The sequence below is a fragment of the Eschscholzia californica genome, unplaced genomic scaffold, assembly GCF_041429995.1.
Source record: "Eschscholzia californica isolate CP2 unplaced genomic scaffold, dmEscCali1.0.p SCAF_4, whole genome shotgun sequence".
Taxonomy (NCBI): Eukaryota; Viridiplantae; Streptophyta; class Magnoliopsida; order Ranunculales; family Papaveraceae; genus Eschscholzia; species Eschscholzia californica.
The window spans coordinates 8634506-8653451 of record NW_028238461.1 but is presented as its reverse complement, the minus strand read 5'-3'; the positions used below and the strand labels follow the sequence as shown (position 1 = coordinate 8653451).

At 36.9% G+C, this 18946-nt stretch overlaps 1 protein-coding gene across 1 annotated transcript; it reads left to right on the top strand.

The window, feature by feature from the left end:
- The first annotated feature begins 542 nt into the window (after nucleotides 1-542).
- On the top strand, nucleotides 543-18351 carry LOC147542318 (uncharacterized). Its single transcript, XM_086635294.1, has 34 exons — nucleotides 543-854; nucleotides 1002-1138; nucleotides 1288-1455; nucleotides 1731-1984; nucleotides 2090-2261; nucleotides 2376-2414; nucleotides 2592-2660; nucleotides 2762-2878; nucleotides 3522-3733; nucleotides 3869-4024; nucleotides 4105-4304; nucleotides 4512-4669; nucleotides 4755-4851; nucleotides 5249-5340; nucleotides 6014-6251; nucleotides 6933-7017; nucleotides 7880-7987; nucleotides 8276-8415; nucleotides 8674-8771; nucleotides 8850-9016; nucleotides 9182-9278; nucleotides 9417-9515; nucleotides 10898-11145; nucleotides 11213-11308; nucleotides 11395-11598; nucleotides 11801-11948; nucleotides 12070-12171; nucleotides 13705-13797; nucleotides 14545-14586; nucleotides 15134-15244; nucleotides 15937-16008; nucleotides 16153-16271; nucleotides 16387-16450; nucleotides 16519-18351. Exons 2-34 carry the CDS (start codon nucleotides 1043-1045, stop codon nucleotides 17947-17949), a joined length of 5592 nt encoding a protein of 1863 aa, XP_086491420.1. The 5' UTR covers nucleotides 543-854; nucleotides 1002-1042; the 3' UTR covers nucleotides 17950-18351.
- Nucleotides 18352-18946: the final 595 nt, after the last annotated feature.

Below are 18946 nucleotides of genomic sequence, written 5' to 3'. Positions count from 1 at the left end.
AGAACTTGTGTTAATCTTAATTGGGTCCTCTAGGTGTTACACTCCATGAGAGTCCGACTAGATATCAGAACATATGTGTTATGACCAAGGTGGTCATGGGCACAGGTCATGCCCTGACCAAGGGGTTGTTTTTCACTTAGACTTACCCCCCCCCCCCCCCCCCCCCGAAGGGTTCCCTTCATCGGGTCCTCCTTCCCTTCATCGGGACCTCCTTCGTCTTAGACAAAGGAGATGAGTTTGAGAGAAATCCTAAATCCCCTCCTGGAAGTTTTTGTGGTTGCGGGGGAATGAAATTTTTCGTCGTCAAGGGAGTGAGAGAGATTTAGACTTAGGCAAAAGAGAGAAACATCGGAAAAAAAAATAAAAGTCATAACTAACGATTGTTTACTAGCGACCCTTACCGATATGAAAAAGAAATGATAGTGGAGATCGAAGAAAACTAACGAGAAATAAGAAAAAGACAAATAAATCCCGGGGCCCGAATTTTTTTTGCCTTTTCCTAAAGGGATGGCCCAAAAAAATGGGACTATAGGGCCAAGGGCATAGGAAAACCCCATTTAAAATGTCAACAGTAGTGTTGATGGATCGATCAACAATGGTAAATGTACAAGTGACAGATGGAAACAAAGAGAGGAAAGCACCAACCGTTAAATACAGTTAACAAAAGACGCGCTTTCTTGGCCCCTCACTGTCCGCGTTTCCACCTGCCAAACGATTTTCTCTCTCTCTCTCTCCTCTCCGTCTCCTGAAAAAAAAAACCCCAACCATTTCAAAGACAACAAAAAACAAATAGTTCAATAACAAACGAAATCCACTTTCATCCATCATAATCATGAATCTGTAATTTTCATCAGGTTTGCATTTCTAAATCCCATTTCTCTATTTCCATTTTGGGTTTCGATTTATTTGTATCATTATAGTCTTATAGAATGTGATTGAAGATGATAATTGATGATGATCTTTACTAATACATTTCAATTGTTTGATGAATTTCCTTAAAGAATTCTTCTTCTTTAAGTATTCTTTCTACGTTTAACACAAAATGGAGAAGCTCTCGAGATTCGAAGGTGTTGTTGTCTCTGACCCAAAGCTTCAAAGCCAATTTACTCAGGTCGAACTTCGTGGTCTTAAATCTAAAGTAAGTATTTGCTGCTATTCTTTTGCTGATTTGGGGACATTTTATTTGATTGATTTGAGATAATAATTTGTTTCTTTGGTTGGTTGGTTGAGGTTTAAGGAATGTATGTGTGATCTATGAAATTGGGTTGCAATTGTTTTTTTTTACAGTTCATTTCGCTTGGTCAATCTGGTAAAGTCAAGGTAGGAGCTTTGGCTCCTGTACTTGTAGACTTAAAGGGTTTACATCGTATGTTCACCGAGGAGGAGATCTTACAGATATTAGGTGAATCATTTGCCGATTTGAAAGAGGAGATCGACTTTGAAGCTTTCCTTTTGGTAAGTCTTGCATAAATTATTAGGTCATGTTGGGATGACGGGTTTGGGATATTCGTTGGGGTGGGTGAGTCTCATAACTCATCTCCCCAAAATCGGATACTGGGTTTGCTTTTTTCCCATTTTCAGGGAACACCTGTTTAACCGGAAAGGCCAATTGAACACCAGTTGGAATCACATTCCCAAAACATTATTAGTTTTCAAGATTTTTGTAGAAAAAAGAATTCATTAGTAAAAAGGGAAAGGAAGTGAATCAACCAACTTAATTGGATTTTCAGGTATATTCGAATCTGCAAACTCAAGCTACAGCCAGAAGAAATGAAAGAGGTGCTTCAAAGGTTGGGAGATCGACGACATTTCTTAAGGCTACCACTACCACATTTCTACACAACATTAGTGAATCAGAGAGAGCTTCTTATGTCGCCCATATCAACAACTACCTTAGAGAAGATAAATTCCTGAAGCAGTTTCTCCCATTAGATGCATCCGATAATAGTCTTTTCGATCTTGTGAAAGATGGAGTTCTTCTCTGGTATATATATTGAGCTAAACACCTTCTTCATTTAACGTTTATCTTCTCCATCGCTAATGTAATTCGGTTATATTACTTCTTGATATATTTTATGGTCTTTTGCAGTAAATTAATTAATGTTGCAGTGCCTGGGACGGTCGACGAACGAGCTATTAATACCAAAAGGAAACTCAACCCGTGGGAGAGAAATGAGAATCATACACTCTGCCTCAATTCTGCAAAAGCTATTGGTTGTACTGTCGTTAACATTGGAACGCAGGACTTAATTGAAGCAAGGGTGAGAAATAACAAGTCATATCCATCTATAAAGCTCTGATAGAATATCATTTATTCTTTCCTTGTTAAGGGATTGAGGAAGGACTAAAAATTCTTGAATGTGTTTCTTTTGTAGCCTCATCTAGTACTTGGGTTGATTTCTCAAATTATAAAGGTGATTACTTTAACCATCTTATGCGATATTCTTAAGATCTTTTCAAGGATATAGAAATCAAACAGGAAGAAAATGAAGATCAAGTTTGGACATTGACAATGAATAATTTCACTTTTTTGCATTCATCTGTTTCCGACTTAGTTTAATAAATGTATATGTATTTGGTGACGATATCAGATTCAACTACTGGCAGACCTCAACTTAAAAAAGACGCCTCAGTTGGTGGAGCTGGTCAGTGATAGCAAGGTAGGTTGAGACCCATTTATTTTGTACTTTTTGGTGTTTGGATATTTTATCTTTTACTTGGTATTCCGGATTATTATCTTCTCACTGTCTCTTATTTGCAGGATGTCGAGGAGCTCATGGGGTTAGCCCCAGAAAAGTTACTGCTAAAATGGATGAATTTCCATCTACGTAAAGCAGGCTATAAGAAACCCATCACTAATTTTTCTTCTGATCTTAAGGTAGGAGAATTTCTGAGATGTACTTTCTCTAAGTTGGTTTGATAGGTAATAATTTGGGGGGCAATATTCGGTAGTAAGAATACTTCGAGATTGATATTATGGTTGCGATATAGCAGCTTCATAGGTGGAAAAGTCCCATAGCTTTAAAAAAGAAACATGTCTAAAAAATTGAATTCTGCCAGAAGTAATGGCGTAACAGTAGAAGTAGGATCCTCCAGAAAGCATCCACTCCCTTGCTAAGCCAAATTGTTCCCAGTATCCAGGATATGTTTGAAGCATGTAAAGCTGAATTCAACAACCATTATCAAATTCAGGGATCAGGGTACACAATTCAGGACATGAAATTAGAAATTTATGCTCTTTTGCCACTAGAGATCATGCTCTCGATTTGATTTTATCTTCTTAATTTGGATTCTGGGCTTTTGGCATTATTTTGATTTCTACATCCAAGGATAGAGTCCAATAGATAATCGAAGCTAGGTCTAAAGGCGACTTCATGATGAAAATATACACAAGTTATTTTATGCTCTATTTGACATATTATGCCGATATTATATATTTTTTTTGTTTAACTCATTGATCAATTACATGTTTCCCACAATTCCGTTTGACGACATCTTCTTTATGTGTGGTGTACCTGCAGGATGGAGAGGCATATGCTTACTTGCTTAATGTTCTTGCTCCTGAACACTGTACCCCAGACACATTAGATACTAAGGATCCAACTCAAAGGGCAGAACTGATTCTGAACCATGCAGAGAAAATGGATTGTAAAAGATATATAACACCTAAGGACATTGTGGAGGGATCAACAAATTTGAATCTCGCTTTTGTTGCACATATTTTCCATCACAGGTAGTAATTCCCATTTCCTTTTCCTGCTTAGCGAACTAAGGCACTAAGCCCAGTGTTCTCTTCTTGTTGCTTCTTTTCCGATCTGCAGTTATGGAAGGTTTATGTCGTTTTGAACCTATAATGTTTATTGCCCAGGAATGGTCTCTCAGAGGACAGCAACAAGATTTCCTATGCAGAAATGATGACAGATGATGAAGCAGTATCAAGAGAAGAGAGATGCTTTAGACTGTGGATCAATAGTCTTGGAACCGAAACATATGTCAATAACTTGTTTGAGGATGTCAGAACTGGGTTAGTTGTATTTGTCGGATGTTTTGAAGAATTTGGAGATTCCAGCTATCTTGCTTAATCTATTAATTTTATTCGTGCAGATGGGTTCTTTTGGAAGTGCTTGACAAGGTTTCTCCCGGATCTGTTCAATGGAAGCAAGCAACAAAGCCTCCCCTCAAGATGCCATTTAGAAAAGTAGAAAATTGCAACCAAGTTGTGAGAATTGGGAAGGAGTTGAATTTCTCCCTAGTTAATATAGCTGGAAATGATATTGTTCAAGGAAATAAGAAGCTTATACTTGGTATGTGTATTTGAAATAACAACCGTTTTTTTGTAAATATTCCAACCTACGATTGAGAATCACTTTATGTTCTAGAGTTGAGATTTTAAAAATCTTGAGCTTAATTGAAACTTATACGATGGTTACAATAAATCTTAATTAATCGTGTCACACTAAATCTGCAAAAGGCGAACTGTTTCAGTTTTACTGAATTGCATAAATTTTCAGCTTATTTATGGCAGTTGATGAGGTTCAATATGCTTCAACTCTTGAAAAACTTGAGATTCTTCTCCGAAGGAAAAGAGTTAACTGATGTAGATATTCTAAACTGGGCAAACTCTAAGGTGAAGAGTGTCGGAAGAACTTCTCATATGGAAAGCTTCAAGGTAAAAATAAATCTTGGTTTTGTTAATTATTTTTAGAAAGTAAACCTTTGTTTGTGTTCACGAGTTACTTTGAACTTTTATTTAGGACAAAAGTCTATCAAATGGGATATTCTTCCTTGAGCTTCTTAGTGCTGTGGAGCCGAGGGTAGTCAACTGGAATATTGTTACGAAGGGGGAAACTGGTATACTTTACTGCTCTTTTTTTTTCATCTGGTGAGGTAATTGTGGAAATAGAAACTTCATTTTGCATTGGCAAGAAAGGATAGATTTGGTCTTGAATATTGCAGCAATATTAACTAGTTTAGGATTGCTTGTTTTATGGATGAAGTACACCGCAGAATATATTTCAAAGTTGCACTTTTTTTTTGTGGTACCATCTGTTTCCTTAGCAGATCTGTAAAGCAATTTAAAGATGCTTTGTCTTAAAGCTGATTGTAAATAAAATCAATGTCATAAGAACTTGAGAAAAATTAAAATACCTCACACCAAACACCAAACACCAAACCAAGTTTTATGTTCTCTATAGACACTGAATATAGTAGTACCTCTTCTCCTTACTTCGTTATTTGGAAATGGCAGATGAGGATAAGAAGTTGAATGCGACATACATCATCAGTGTTGCACGAAAGCTTGGTTGTTCCATTTTCTTGTTGCCTGAGGACATGATAGAGGTATGATTGCCATAAGCTTTTTATTATATTATGTTTTAGAACTTTTTGAACATCACCTTTTATCACAATCAATGTCACCCTTATCTCTTTTGATTTGTTTAATAACTACAATGAGTTCTTCTAATGACATGCATATTGGGTTCTGTTGAACATTTAGATAACACCATTATCTCGTCTAAAGTCTAATAAAAGAATGACTATAGCACGATCGGCTTTCTTGGATTACCATTATGCAGTCTCATTTAAGTTGGTATATATGATAAGGAAGAACAAACTTTATAAAAGAAATACACAAAATAGTAAGGGCCAAAGAACAAAAAGCACTGGAGGCCGTGAACAGCTTGAATGAAGATAAACCCCGGAAAGCAGATCCCTCAGAGTTGTTGATTTACGTGCACTAGAACTACAAGAAGCCTTAGATATCAGTAGTGATATGACTTCAGGGTTTCCCTTTACAAACGAGCTGTGCCCAGCTTGGCCAAAATATGAACCAAGCCAGGCTGTTTCCGGGCCGACTTGGCCTGTTAGGAACCTCTAGTCGAATCACGTAGGGTTCCTAATCATCCAGCTCAACGAAGCGGACACAATACCATCTTGTTATATAGTCTAAACATTTACCTTAAGATCTTGGAATATTGTTTCTAATGTGCTCTTTGTTAATGGAGCATTGCAGGTAAATCAGAAGATGATTCTTACTCTAGCAGCCAGCATCATGTACTGGAGCCTCCAGCAGCGCGTGGAACCGTTAGAGCCTTCATCTCCTGCTGCCGATGCTTCGTTAACGTCGCCAAATGCATTGTCCCCATTATCTGAAGAAGTAAGCCCTCTTTCAAGAGATGTCTTAAACATGACAATAGATGAGGAGGCTTCAGATGCCACCACACCCTTATCAGAAACCGAAAACAACAATAGTCATCTTAATGAATGAAATTTCATAAGATTTTCCTTTCTAAATTCTAGAAAAGAATTCGACATCTATTTTTGCAGTTAAAGCATTTACCAATTCTTTGTATTATCTCCTTATGATCGTTAAATTTTGCAGAGTTGCATGAAATTGCACTTGTAGTCTTTTAGTTATAAGAGAACTTGTATAAAATCTAACACTATTATTTATTACTATTTGAGAACAGAGTAGACTTGAAAGTTTTTTAAATGTTTGGGTGTTATAGGATGGTGCGGACCAGCCTTTCGGGCTGCTAGTGATACTGTCCGCTTTGGCACACCTGGGCCTCACGGTTTTAAAAGGCCTCACTAGGGAAGGGTGCTTAACCTCTTAAGAGGAGCACCACACTCCTGTCTCCCACCACTGTGGGATTGCTTTACAACATTGGGGAGCTTTTGTTTTTTAGGTGTATTTTATTTTGACAGATCCACAGGCACCCAGTTTTTAACTAGTAAATCTTTTGGCTCCCTAGTTTATCTAATAGAACTTTTGGCCCTCTAAACATCATGTTCGGCCCCTTGATCGTTGAATATTTATTTCTCTCTAGAGTTTGCCTTTACTTTTTGATTTTATTTTCCGTACCTCATTTTTTTCTCTTAGGGATGCATTATACATTTTAGTATTGTCATTTATATTTTATATTAAATAGAGTTCTTACGTGGGGATTACATGTTTCAACAAAATAAGAACCAAACCCTACTTAATTCTCCTCAGTCGAGAGGAATGCCCATTAAGTAAATCAACTGAGTCCGACATAAAAACAAATAGGCCGAAAGTTAAGAAACAATCCCATTAAAGGTAAATAGCCACCAATATTACAAAGTAAAGTACATGAGTAGGATGTGCCTTCGCCGGATCGAAGAGGAATTCTCTTCCATCAGGCGACCCTTTACATTTGGTACCCAATGAACCTTTCTCGAAGTCGAATTGAAAACCTTTCGGTTCGGTGAACTTTCGTTGATATAAGAAGGAAACCCTACTTTTTACCACAAGACTCTCAACTCGTTTCTCTCTCAGACCTCTTGCTCCGTGACAAAAAAAGTCTTCCTTTCCACCATCATTCCAATTTTAACCATATTCCTAATCGTACACCCAATCTAATTTATTCTGAACACCCACTGGAGAAATTCAACGAAGGATTTAGGCAGAGGGGGAGATTCATAGAGAGAGAAAGAGAATTTAAGAGAGTCGAAAGGCTAACAAGCTAAAATATCCTTGAACACGAGGCTGATAGATCGTAGTAATGAACTTACTCTCAATGGCTTAAGACACAATGATGGTTTTAGTGACAATTATCCAAGACAAGACAAAATCTAGGGCTAAGTGTTTAGTTGACCATGGAAAGATATGCAAAGATCTTGCCCACACCTGCCCTATCACTACATATTGGTTTAATTTCGCCTTGTAGTGATTGGGCACAACTTTACTTCATCCAAATCCGATATCATTGCATCATTTATATCAGCGACTTAATCATATGCTTAATCAACGACTACAACAACTACAACACCCATGACTTGCTAAACTGAATACCCTATAAAAGGTTTGAATTCACGATATATATACTGATGTTGATGTTGGGCTCATAAACTGTAGAGGAAGAAAGGAGGCATCTGTAGTCCGTGAAAGCTTTTACGAGAAAGATTGTGACAAACTTAGCCATCTCATCTTGCTCGCTTCACTTTCTGTTCAAGAATCGGTAGTGTAAGTTTCCCGGTTGTGAAAAATATTAACAACAACATGATTTAAGATCACTAACTGAAACATTAGCAGAAGATGGAGAAAGTAATTAGTTGGAGGGAGAGAGAGAGTAGAGGTTAGAAATTACTTAACGGAAATGTATTAGTGGGGGCAGATTTTCCAGTTGGACAAATATGTGGGTTAAACCTCCAATGGCTCAATAATTGGGTTAAAAATGAAATTAACCATTCTCTTCCTTCATCGGGGAAACCGGAAATCCATTTGTATTTGCGTGAGTTTGTCCAAATGAAGCAACAGAATCAGCTCAATTTCGTCTCACTTGAAGAAAAATCTTAGATATAATTGCGAATCTCTCTATAGATTCTCTCATAAACTCCTCTTTTCTCTATGCATCACTTTCTCTCTCTACAATCTGAGAGAAGAACGAACAGGTTTCCTTCCCGCTCTTCTTACCTCTGAAAAGAACTCAAAATCGAATTTTAGGGCTTTTTCTTTTATGTTTCTCAGAGTAAGATTCTGTGTGTTTGTTTTACTTATATGAAATTTGATGTTTTTCACATCGCGTGTTTAATTAGGGATTCTCAATTTAGTCTTTCTGATGGTTTAGTGGTCTAAGTTACTGTAATTGTTATCTAAAGTTTGATTTCATCTTCTTTCTCACTCATTATATGCTTTTTCCCTTACTGTAGATTTTGGTGATACAATGACATCTTCAATGGATGAGGCGGATTCTCTATCACATTTGACAAACTACGATTTTTTAGACATCAAGGACGTCGTATTAGAGGTTTGTTAGTTCATTTGTTTGAATACCGATTTTGTGTTATTTTGAAGATCTTTTAGTTTTCTAACTACTCCTGTATAGCAGGATGCTCATAGTGATATAGATGCCGAAAGAAGTGAATTTATATTTAATGATGATGAAGAATTTGAAGAATATGCAGAGGTTGAAGATGAAAACGAATCCGATGAAGAGGCAGATTTGTTTTCTTCCATTTGTGCTATATGTGATAATGGTGGTGAAATTTTATGGTAAGCTACATCCTCTCCTTGTTTGGTGGTTATCTTTTCTATTAATCCGTTCATTTTCGATGGCTTCTTTTACTGCTTCTCTTGTGCAAGCAATATAAAGCACTGATAACTATTATATAATTTTTATGGATCTTAAGTTTTAATTTTTTTTCTTTTTTAATTTAGTTGTGAAGGGAGGTGTTTGAGATCCTTTCACGCAACCGCAAAAGATGGGGAAGAAACGCATTGTAAATCTCTTGGCCTTTCTAACTATCAAGTGCAAGTATGGGCTTCCTTCCTTTGAGATTCTGTTCATTCCATTTTCTACTTAATCCCTCCCTGAAAAAACACCAAGTGTCTTTATACCCTTCATGTTTGGTTATTTATATGATTGTATTTAAATATTGTGGATTATTTGCAGGCGATGCAATACTTTTTATGTAAAAATTGTCAACACAAACAACACCAATGCTTTGCTTGTGGAAAGCTGGGCTCTTCTGATAAATCTTCTGGTGCTGAGGTACGAATGTATGACATAAAAGGGGGCGTCTATCATTCATAATTAGCTATCCATATTTGTAGCAATGTGTTCATTGCTCTTTTGCCTAGAGTTTGTTGTCCAAATCCTTTGTTACTAATTCATGGTGTTTATCGCATGTGATCCAGTATACAGTTATGCTGGCGATTATGTTTTTCTGTTTTTGTTTAGTTACTTTTGTTGCATGCAAATTGCAATTGACATTATTATGCCTTTCCCAGAATGAAACTTGTTTCCTTTGTGACATGGAAATTCCTTGCTAATGTTTGTGTTCAATGTGACAATGGCGCAATAGAAAAAAACCCGTAGGATCTAATAAGTAACAAATATGACAAATACTATGTGGACAATTGTATTCCTGCACTAACCTTTCCCACAATGCATTTGACACCTCATACTTGAGGCAGACGCTGATACCTGTACCGGTGTGCATGTTACGTAGCTTATTTTTTCTTCAACTTTGGAGTCTGTGTCCACACTTGTATTCTATTGGTTTCTCAATCTAGGCACGATATCGAAGAAGGTAAGGGACTTGTACTCTCGTTAGTAAGGAAAGAAAACCTAGTGCAAGTTCCAAGTAGAGGCTGAACATATTCTTTTGGCAAAGAAAACCTTTTTTTCTATTTAGAAATTAGAATACCAAAAAGTTGACTGCTAAAAGTAACATTCCCTTGGGTTGTTAAAATCTAATTTTAAGTAACTAAAAGCTCACTCGTCAACTATAGGGGTAAGGACACGCCCTAAGCAACGCAATACAATAAATAAGAAAAGGAATCCGGTCCTGCAACTGTCTTTAATAATGAAGCCCTCCAAATTCAATTATTCCTTATTACTCTTAAATACCTGCAAGGCTGCACCAGACAATAGAACATGAGTTGCCTGGTTGAAGTTCAACTCAAGGTAAATATATTATGTATTCCCCATTAATCATTAATAAATGCCATAACTGTATATGATATCTGTCACCACCGAGGTGCCGATTTTTTTACCTTGCGCATCTTATTTTACATTCTAGTGTTTTTTGGGTAACATAATTAGTTGTAGTTAAATTTGGGCTATAATTTTTTTAATTGAAGAGGTAATGTACATTCTTCCCTGTTTCAGTAAGGTATGCACTCATAGAATTTGAGCGGTTAATCTCAATTTATGTCTCGGTTTTTGTGTAATAAAATTTAGCACCCTATCTTTGTAATCATCCAGGTCGATTGATCACAAATACCATAACTGTATATGATATCTGTCGAACAATCTTTTCTCTACTTGTTACCTTCCTTTCCAGTATTTTGTTTTTCCACAAGTAGAATGTAAATTTTGAATTTTTTAGATGCAATTGTGCAAGTCACGATTAACCAATTTAATATCAGGTCTTCCGTTGTGTTTCCGCAACATGCGGCTACTTCTACCATCCAAAATGTGTTGCAAAACTGCTCTATTCTGAGAATGAAGCTGAATTAGTAGAGTGCCAGAAAAAGATATCTGCTGGAGATTCATTTACTTGTCCTGTCCATAAATGTCTAGTCTGTAAAGAGGGGGAAAATAAAGGCGTGCGGGAGTTGCAATTTGCAGTTTGCAGGCGATGTCCAACGGCATATCACAGGAAATGCTTGCCTAGGTACTAATTTTTTTTCCTCTTGAACTGCAAACTATTTTGGGTGCTAAGAGTTTGCTGCATAAATCAGGAAAATCAAATTTCAAGATTCGGAGGACGAAGAAGGTGAACTGAAGAGGGCTTGGAATGGTCTCTTGCCCAACAATCATATACTGATTTATTGCTTGTAAGTTTTTATTTCGTGAGGTCACGTTTCTTATTCTTGTTTTCAAAAGTTTTTGACTTCAATTGATTGGAAACATGTTTGACCAGGAAGCATAATATCGATAGAACTCTGAGAACACCTATAAGAAACCACATTACTTTTTCCGAAATTGAAGAAAAAACAAAAGTTCAATTAAAAAGGAAGAGACTTTTATCTGAAGTCTATTTGGACGAAAAGACAAATATATCTTCTCCTCTGACGGAAAGAGCAAGTACTTCTTGGTCTTCAATAGACAATGAAACCAAAAGAAGGTAAGTTGCTCCCTGACTTGTCTATTCTTGGAGAGTCATTCCTTGTATATATGGACTTAGTATGATATTTTGTTACCTTATAGTGATTTGATAAAAATAATACACGATTAGGTTTAACTTATAGGTTTTCCTAAGTGTCGGAGGCCTTAGATAGTGCCGGTTACCTGCCCTTACTGACGACTCTTAAACCCTTGTAATGCAGAATGTTGACTTTAAAATGTAAAGCATCATCATCTATAACCTTAAAGGAGGTTATAAGAAGTCATAAAGTGCCATCAACACATGCGGTGTCCTCAAAATATGTCGTTGGCAAGACCACGACTCTGGGAAAGGTGGAGAGTCTTGTTGAGGTATATCTTCTCCTTCATTGTCTCTGAAATTTATTATTTTATTGTTACTTTTGTCAATTTTTTCTAAAGTTAAAATTAATGGTTGTAATACTAAACCTTATACATATATATGTACCTGAAGGCTATTCGAACAGCTCTACAGAAGTCAGAAGAAGGTTTTGATGTTGAGGATGTTAAAGCTGTTTGTGATCCCGTGACTCTGAACAAGATAATGAAGTGGAGGGTATTTGCCTCTCTCAACCCTTCCTTCTATAACAATACTGTAGACAAGTTTTGGATCAATATCATCGTTACTTCTTATATGAATATTACTACGTTTAATGACTTGGTTGCTCTCATGTTCGACGAACTTTCGTCCAAAATCCTAGACTTATATTGAGCTATAAATGTTATTACCAATCGAAATACAGATAAAAAACTTATTGTATGGTAATGCATGTAACTTTTGGAAGTACACCCCGATAACTTTCTGGTAGTACTAGTAAAGACGGTGAGCAAAAAACGGTTTTAGGATATGTTTTTTGGCTTGAATGAGCAGGGACTTGCTATTACTTGGCGAAACCTAGCTTTAGCATTTAGGTACTTGTGACTTGTCAATGTAACCAAGTAGAGAAATTCTAGGTAAGAAAGGAAATGATAGGTCAAAATTCAAATGGTCGATAGGGATGGAAAATCGAATAAGCACTTTTTTTTATTCTTTACAAGGTTGAGCGGCTTAAAAATGCCAGATCAATGCTGTCAAAGGTTAATGAGAATTATTTAATAGAAAATCATTTAGATTGCCTAAAGTCAAAATTTGCAATTTGTATATCCATATGCAAAATATCTCAGCCATAACACGCTCTCGTGATATAATCAATCCCTATCTTAAAGGTCATTTTAGTATCAAATGAGTTTCAAGGTGCACGACTGTTAAATAGATAATATTTGGTGTTATATTAAGGTATTAAATTTCGGTTTTGGTGTAGATTTCGGTCCGCATGGAATCTGGAATAGCGGAATCTTTTTGGAAATGTTTTTGTTAGCATGGAAATAATTACAAGTTCATGAAAATGTTGCATAAATGAGTGAGACATTATGGAAAGTTCTGATAGATCACAAACTTTGAAATCCATGAAAAATATGTTGTGCATTGTAAAAATAATTATGGATGGGTGGAGATGAAAGGTAGCACTCTTTTATGCTCCTATACAAATTTATAGGAGGTTGTAAAAGAATTTATATGAAGTAATGTAATGAATTCACTAGCAAAATCAATAGCATTATGATAATCCCGTAAAAATGATTCGGAATCAGTGATCTAGCATTCAATAAGGTAAGTAAATTATTATATTTCTTAAGCACGAAACTACATCAAAATGTTCAATTTCCTGTCATGGCCATCGAAACCAAATTGTTTTGGCTGAAATATTTTTTATTTTAATACCACTACCCTATCCATTGGAATTTAATTTGTAGACACCTTTTCTGTCTTCAAATCATGGCTATTTCATCCTTTCGATGCTTTGGATTAGTATGTCTTTCTTTTGGCGTTGCACATTTGATGTGATGAATGAGTAACAAGAACGTCATATAAGACGAAAAGTTGTTGCGTATGAAAGAAATTATATATATATATATATATATATATATATATATATATTATATATGTATGTATTCTTTTTTGAACAAGTAAATCATATTTATTTTATGATTACAAATTCGGCAGTTTTATGTGCTCCCATGCTGTGCTTAACGATTATCCTTGTTTCTGTAGAACAAGCTGAAAGTTTATCTTGCACCTTTTCTCCATGATATTCGCTATACATCTTTTGGACGTCATTTCACAAAAGTGGATAAACTTAAGGAGGTAGGTTACCACTATGTTCTATTGTGGATAAAATTTATCTTGCATGTTTTCTCCATGATATCCGCTATATTTCTTTCAATGCATCAGTCAGTTTCTTGTGCTTTATGTCTTTTTTAATCAAAAAGAAGGTCTATCTTGAGTTTTTGGCAGTATGCCAGAAAAATTCAGTTATTTTAAAGAGGTGAAGCAAAATCATTGGACCTGATATTTACGGTTTGCTGGCTTGATAGTAACAGAATGAAGTATACAGCGAAAAGTAAGGAAGTTTCTTCATGGGTCCCCTACTCTGTAAATCATTTTTTTAAAACTCTTTCTAAAACTTTTGTTTTCTGTTCTTGGTGACAGAATGTTGAGTGTGAGAAATGCGAGTTCCAAGACAGTGGTGATTTGTGAAAATCTATATCAACCATATCGAACTATCTAATTTTGTCCACTTTTATCAGTAGTATCTAAAACTGCTTAGCGAATGATTTTTATTGTGGGAGAAACAACACTCCTGCGCTTACTTATGTGGGAAGTGGTTAATTCTTGCTCAGAATTTAGCATTTCATTGCTATTTTAGTCATATTGCGTGAGAAACGACTTCCAAATTTAAATTTGTCAAATTTGGGAGGAAGTTTTTTCTCAATGGTTGCTACTTATGTAACTGAGTGGACTAACTAATCATTTTCTAAATATATTGATGTAATTAAACTATGAGTTATTAATCTAAAGGTACCAACACTAATTTCATATTTCCATGTGCAGATTGTTGACATACTTTATCCGTATGTTGAGAATGGTGATACGGTGAGAATGTGAAATTTCTTTCCTTTTTCCTATATTTCTTTGCTAAAGACTGGATAGTTAAGTCAGTTTGGCTTTTGAACTCGCAAATCACGACAGCGTTTGTCTAGTTTCTTCAATATTTTTTTTGAGATCGTCCGACTCATGATTACACCTGTGATAGTATATGACCCAATCTTATCTGTGGATGCATTACAAGCTATAACTTTTATTAATACTATTAGAGTATTTGGAAACTTGGGTTTGGAGATTTTTGGTACTTACTGTTTAACTGATGAGCTTAGATCGTATAAGTTTAGGGTATAACTCATAATGGATGCATACTAATAACTGTAGAAGTGCTCGAGGAGCTTTAACTTAGCAAAATAGTTTGACCAGTCACAAAATACATATAATGGCACTTGAAGTAGAGGGAAGATATAACTGGAATCTTGTATTTTTAGAGTTTTTATTGCGTTGCAATTTGACATAAACATGTGATGGAAAGATTTGGCAACTGCTTATATTTTCGTTCTGATGAAGTATTATGCCATTTTCCCCTTTTGATCAGATAGTCGATTTTTGTTGTGGGCCTAACGATTTTAGTTGCTTCATGAAAGAAAAGCTCGAGGAAATTGGGAAGAGTTGCTTATTTAAAAACTATGATGTTATTCAGCCCAAGGTACGTAAAATTCAATTCATTTGCTTGTCTTTCACTAGAAGAGAGGTTGTTTCATTAGTCACTTGCGGGGAAAGGGGTTCTTTGATTGGACTGACAGCTACTACTTAGGCCTGCAGATACTTCTATTTTGAAACAGGGTAATATATCGACGAAGCCCGCCAAACAAAAGACAAGTTACAACCTCTTATCAAAACAGAAATTTGAACAGAAAAACAAATGATCGCTCTAAAAAGAAATCAAAATGAGGTTACATACAAAAAGGAATAGCCCCCCACCAATCTATCAAGTCCCTAAGAGCCACATTTACAAAACAGATTCCCTTGAGCACTTCATAGCAGAATGAATCCTTTGATTTGTTGATTGTTTTTGTGATATTACTCTTCTTGTCTGAGAACGTCATCTGTTTCTTTCCAACCGAATCCCTAGAGAATTGCTTCTGCCACCACCATATATAGTCCATATAGATATGGCCCAAGCTAGATCTCTCAATGGACAAAAGTTTACTGAGTTGCACTTTTTAGGGCTATATCGCCTTTTCTTATCTGCCTTCATTTTCTATCGGGATTTTCTTATAGCCATTTAGGCATTTTTCGTCAGTTTTGAGTGAACAGGATTTCTCCTGCCAGTATAACTTGCCTCTGTCAGTTTATCCAGTGATAATGTAGTCGATGCTTCTGGATCCTTGTTTGCAGAATGATTTTTGTTTCGAGAGGAGAGACTGGATGACTATTCGTACAAAGGAGCTACCAACTGGATCTAGATTGGTGAGAAGAAAGGAGCTTTCTTTACATTCTATTGTTTTTATATGAGTAATTTTATCTGGAAAGGAGGAAAGATATCCGGGAAAAAAATTCCTGTAACTCAAAACTTCTCCGCGTCTTGACATTCTGGTTGTTGTTTTGGAGTAGATCATTGGACTCAGTCCTCCTTTTGGAGTTCGAGCAGCTCTGGCAAACAAATTTATTGACAAGGCTCTTGAGTTCAGGCCGAAGCTCGTGATTCTTATTGCTCCAGAGGAGATGGAAAGGTATTCTCTCACATATTCTCTCACATATTCTCTCACATATTCTCTCTCTCTCTCTCTCTCTCTCTCTCTCTCTCATTTGCTCTCCCTCTCTGATTTGCTTTGTGTTATAATTTAGACTAGATAAAAAGGAAGATGCATATGATCTGGTTTGGGAGGACAATAATAAATTCTCCAGAAAGGTAACATTACTTGTGCCCAGCAATTTCTTTCTCTTTCATGTACGTTAACATCTTTGACTTCTTTGCAGTCCTTCTACTTACCTGGATCTGTTGACGATCAAATGGATCAGTGGAACTTAAAACCGCCAATTCTCTATATTTGGAGTCGCCCTGATTGGTCTGTAAAGCACCAGGAGATAGCTTTGAAGGAGGGTCATATATCTACAGAGGAAAAGGAGTTGCATGTGGAAGAACAAAAGAATGATGTAGAGTTCTCAGCTAACTCGACTAATATATCTCATGTCCATGATTGCTATGATGACATTCCAGAGCTAAGAAACGAGTGTAGTGATGAGTCCAACTCAATAGGCAATCTGCCTGGACAAAAGAACGAATCAGAAAGTGATAATCAAGTTAAAATTGCATCTGAAGAGCAAACAGAAAGTTCTCTGGCGAGTCACGATATGAAAGTCAATCAGAGCAGGCATAGAGATGATTTGAACATAAGTCGGGACAGTCATGTCGATGATCTTAAATCAAAACATACCAGGACCGGAGATGATCCCAGTGTCAGCCCGAGCAGGCATGGAGAGAATATTAAGGTTAACAAGAGCCGGGAAGGAGACAGCGATATGGATGTTCACATTAGTCATGATCGTAGTGAAAAGAGATCTCTTGATAATCTGAATCACAGGCAAGAGAAAGGAAAGAAATCAAGATCCAAAGTTGAAGCACCTCGCAAGATCCGAAAAGATGGTATTAGGTTCCAAATGCATAATTTAAACCATTCGAGGGTGAGGTCCATATCTAAAAGCGCAGGTTCCCGAAACCTGATTCAAGACCGCCGATCTGAAGCATCTAGATATCTGCCTGGCAGAGGACAAGTTGAAGAAGGGATCCAAATCACAACTAGAAACTCTAATGATCTTGATGATATAAGGAGAAGGTACATTCAAGACAGTGAAGATCATGTTGCAAATGGTTCTGAAAGAAGCTCAAGAGGATCTAGTCTTGTTCAAGAGTACGGAGGCATCCCTAGTTCAGAAGAGCGGTTTCCAGGGAACAGAAACTATACGACTAGTTTCAGTAGGGGATATTGTCCGAACGAGATGGATCCGCTACACAGAAGAGACATAGATTCGCGTAAAGAACTTCTCCGACTTTATGGTCAGCAAGAGGTAAATCCTTCTGAACTTTGTCGGCTTTATGGTGGACCAGCTTCAGATGCAGCTCAAAGAAGCATGAGCCATCTACCTAGTCAGGATAAAGGTTCTGGAAACAATGGTCTACCAGCATCTTCTTCTCTTTTTGGCCACACAATCCCGGCATCATCCTATGGGAGGGCAACATCAGCAGTCCAGCACTATACTTCTTTCGGAGTCAATACCCCTCCAATGAGTAGGACCGACAATTTTGAGCGACCAAGGAACCAGTATCCTCCTGCACCACCACTACCTGGATTTCGTTATGACTCAGCCGCCTTTCCACCTGGAGCCCCATACCGACGCCCATTTCAGTAGAACTGGCTCAGGCACAAGCTGAGGCTTGGCCGAGTAATAGCGAAAGTTATCACTGTCTTACTGGAGATTGTGGTGGTTAGCCCTTTAGGGCTAGTTCTGATACACCTTCTGAGATATGAAAATGAATTGATAGAAAACCTTATCTAGTGAAAACATGAATATCCGACAAAGTGATAGGTGGAGTTTTTCCTTTTGCAGTGGACTTCTAAAGTGGGAATCGCTACACCAAATTTTATCTTGGGGTTCTTAATTTATATTGGGATGTTTTATATACATAAAAACTATATGTCGCCGAAGCAATTAATTTTTTGACTGCAGAGACCCCTCATTCTCTGTATATAACTATACATATATGGATGCGAAACAGGAGACAACTGATTTATAAAATTAAAGTTTCATACCTATCTTTGAATGCAATATATTGTAGTTCCAAAAAAAGAAGGATCTGGTACAAGCTCTAATGCAAGCTTTGTAAGTGATTTATAGCCTGGTTAATTTCCTAGAATATATGGATGCTTAACTTGATACATGAAGTTTTATGGCTTCATCCACTATTCAACTCCCGTATCGTTAGAGTCTGTGTCAAGCCTCGACAGAGGATCTTAATGTGTAGAGGCTTGACATCAGACTTTATATGTTTATATAGGTTTGGTCGGCAATGGCAAAGGACTTGGTTGATTTGATGCGGTGTGGTCGTTCGTAAGAGGATCATATGTGAATGAGTGTGCATCTTCTAACAGTAACAGTTCACGTATAAAAGTGGATCTTTGGCGTTGTCTGTCTTTTGCGCAAGTGTCGTTTTGTTTGGGCAGGGCAGAACTTGAGGTGCGAGCTGCCTTCTGCAGACCTTCTCGCTTTGTCTTGCTGATCAGAGCAAGGCTCGGGGGCAAAAATGACTTGGATTCACCTCTTCGCTTGCCTCGAGACGGTGCCAAGCTGACTTATGCAGACTTCCCTGCTCTGTTTTAAGACTTAAGCAAGGTTTATGGCAAGGCTG

Coding starts and splice junctions, on each gene's coding strand:
- LOC147542318 (XM_086635294.1), top strand. CDS start 1,043: ATGGAGAAGCTCTCGAGATTCGAAGGTGTTGTTGTCTCTGACCCAAAG. Junction 4,852..5,248: donor TGTTACGAAGGGGGAAACTG/GTATACTTTACT, acceptor TGGAAATGGCAG/ATGAGGATAAGAAGTTGAAT. Junction 15,245..15,936: donor ATGATGTTATTCAGCCCAAG/GTACGTAAAATT, acceptor CCTTGTTTGCAG/AATGATTTTTGTTTCGAGAG.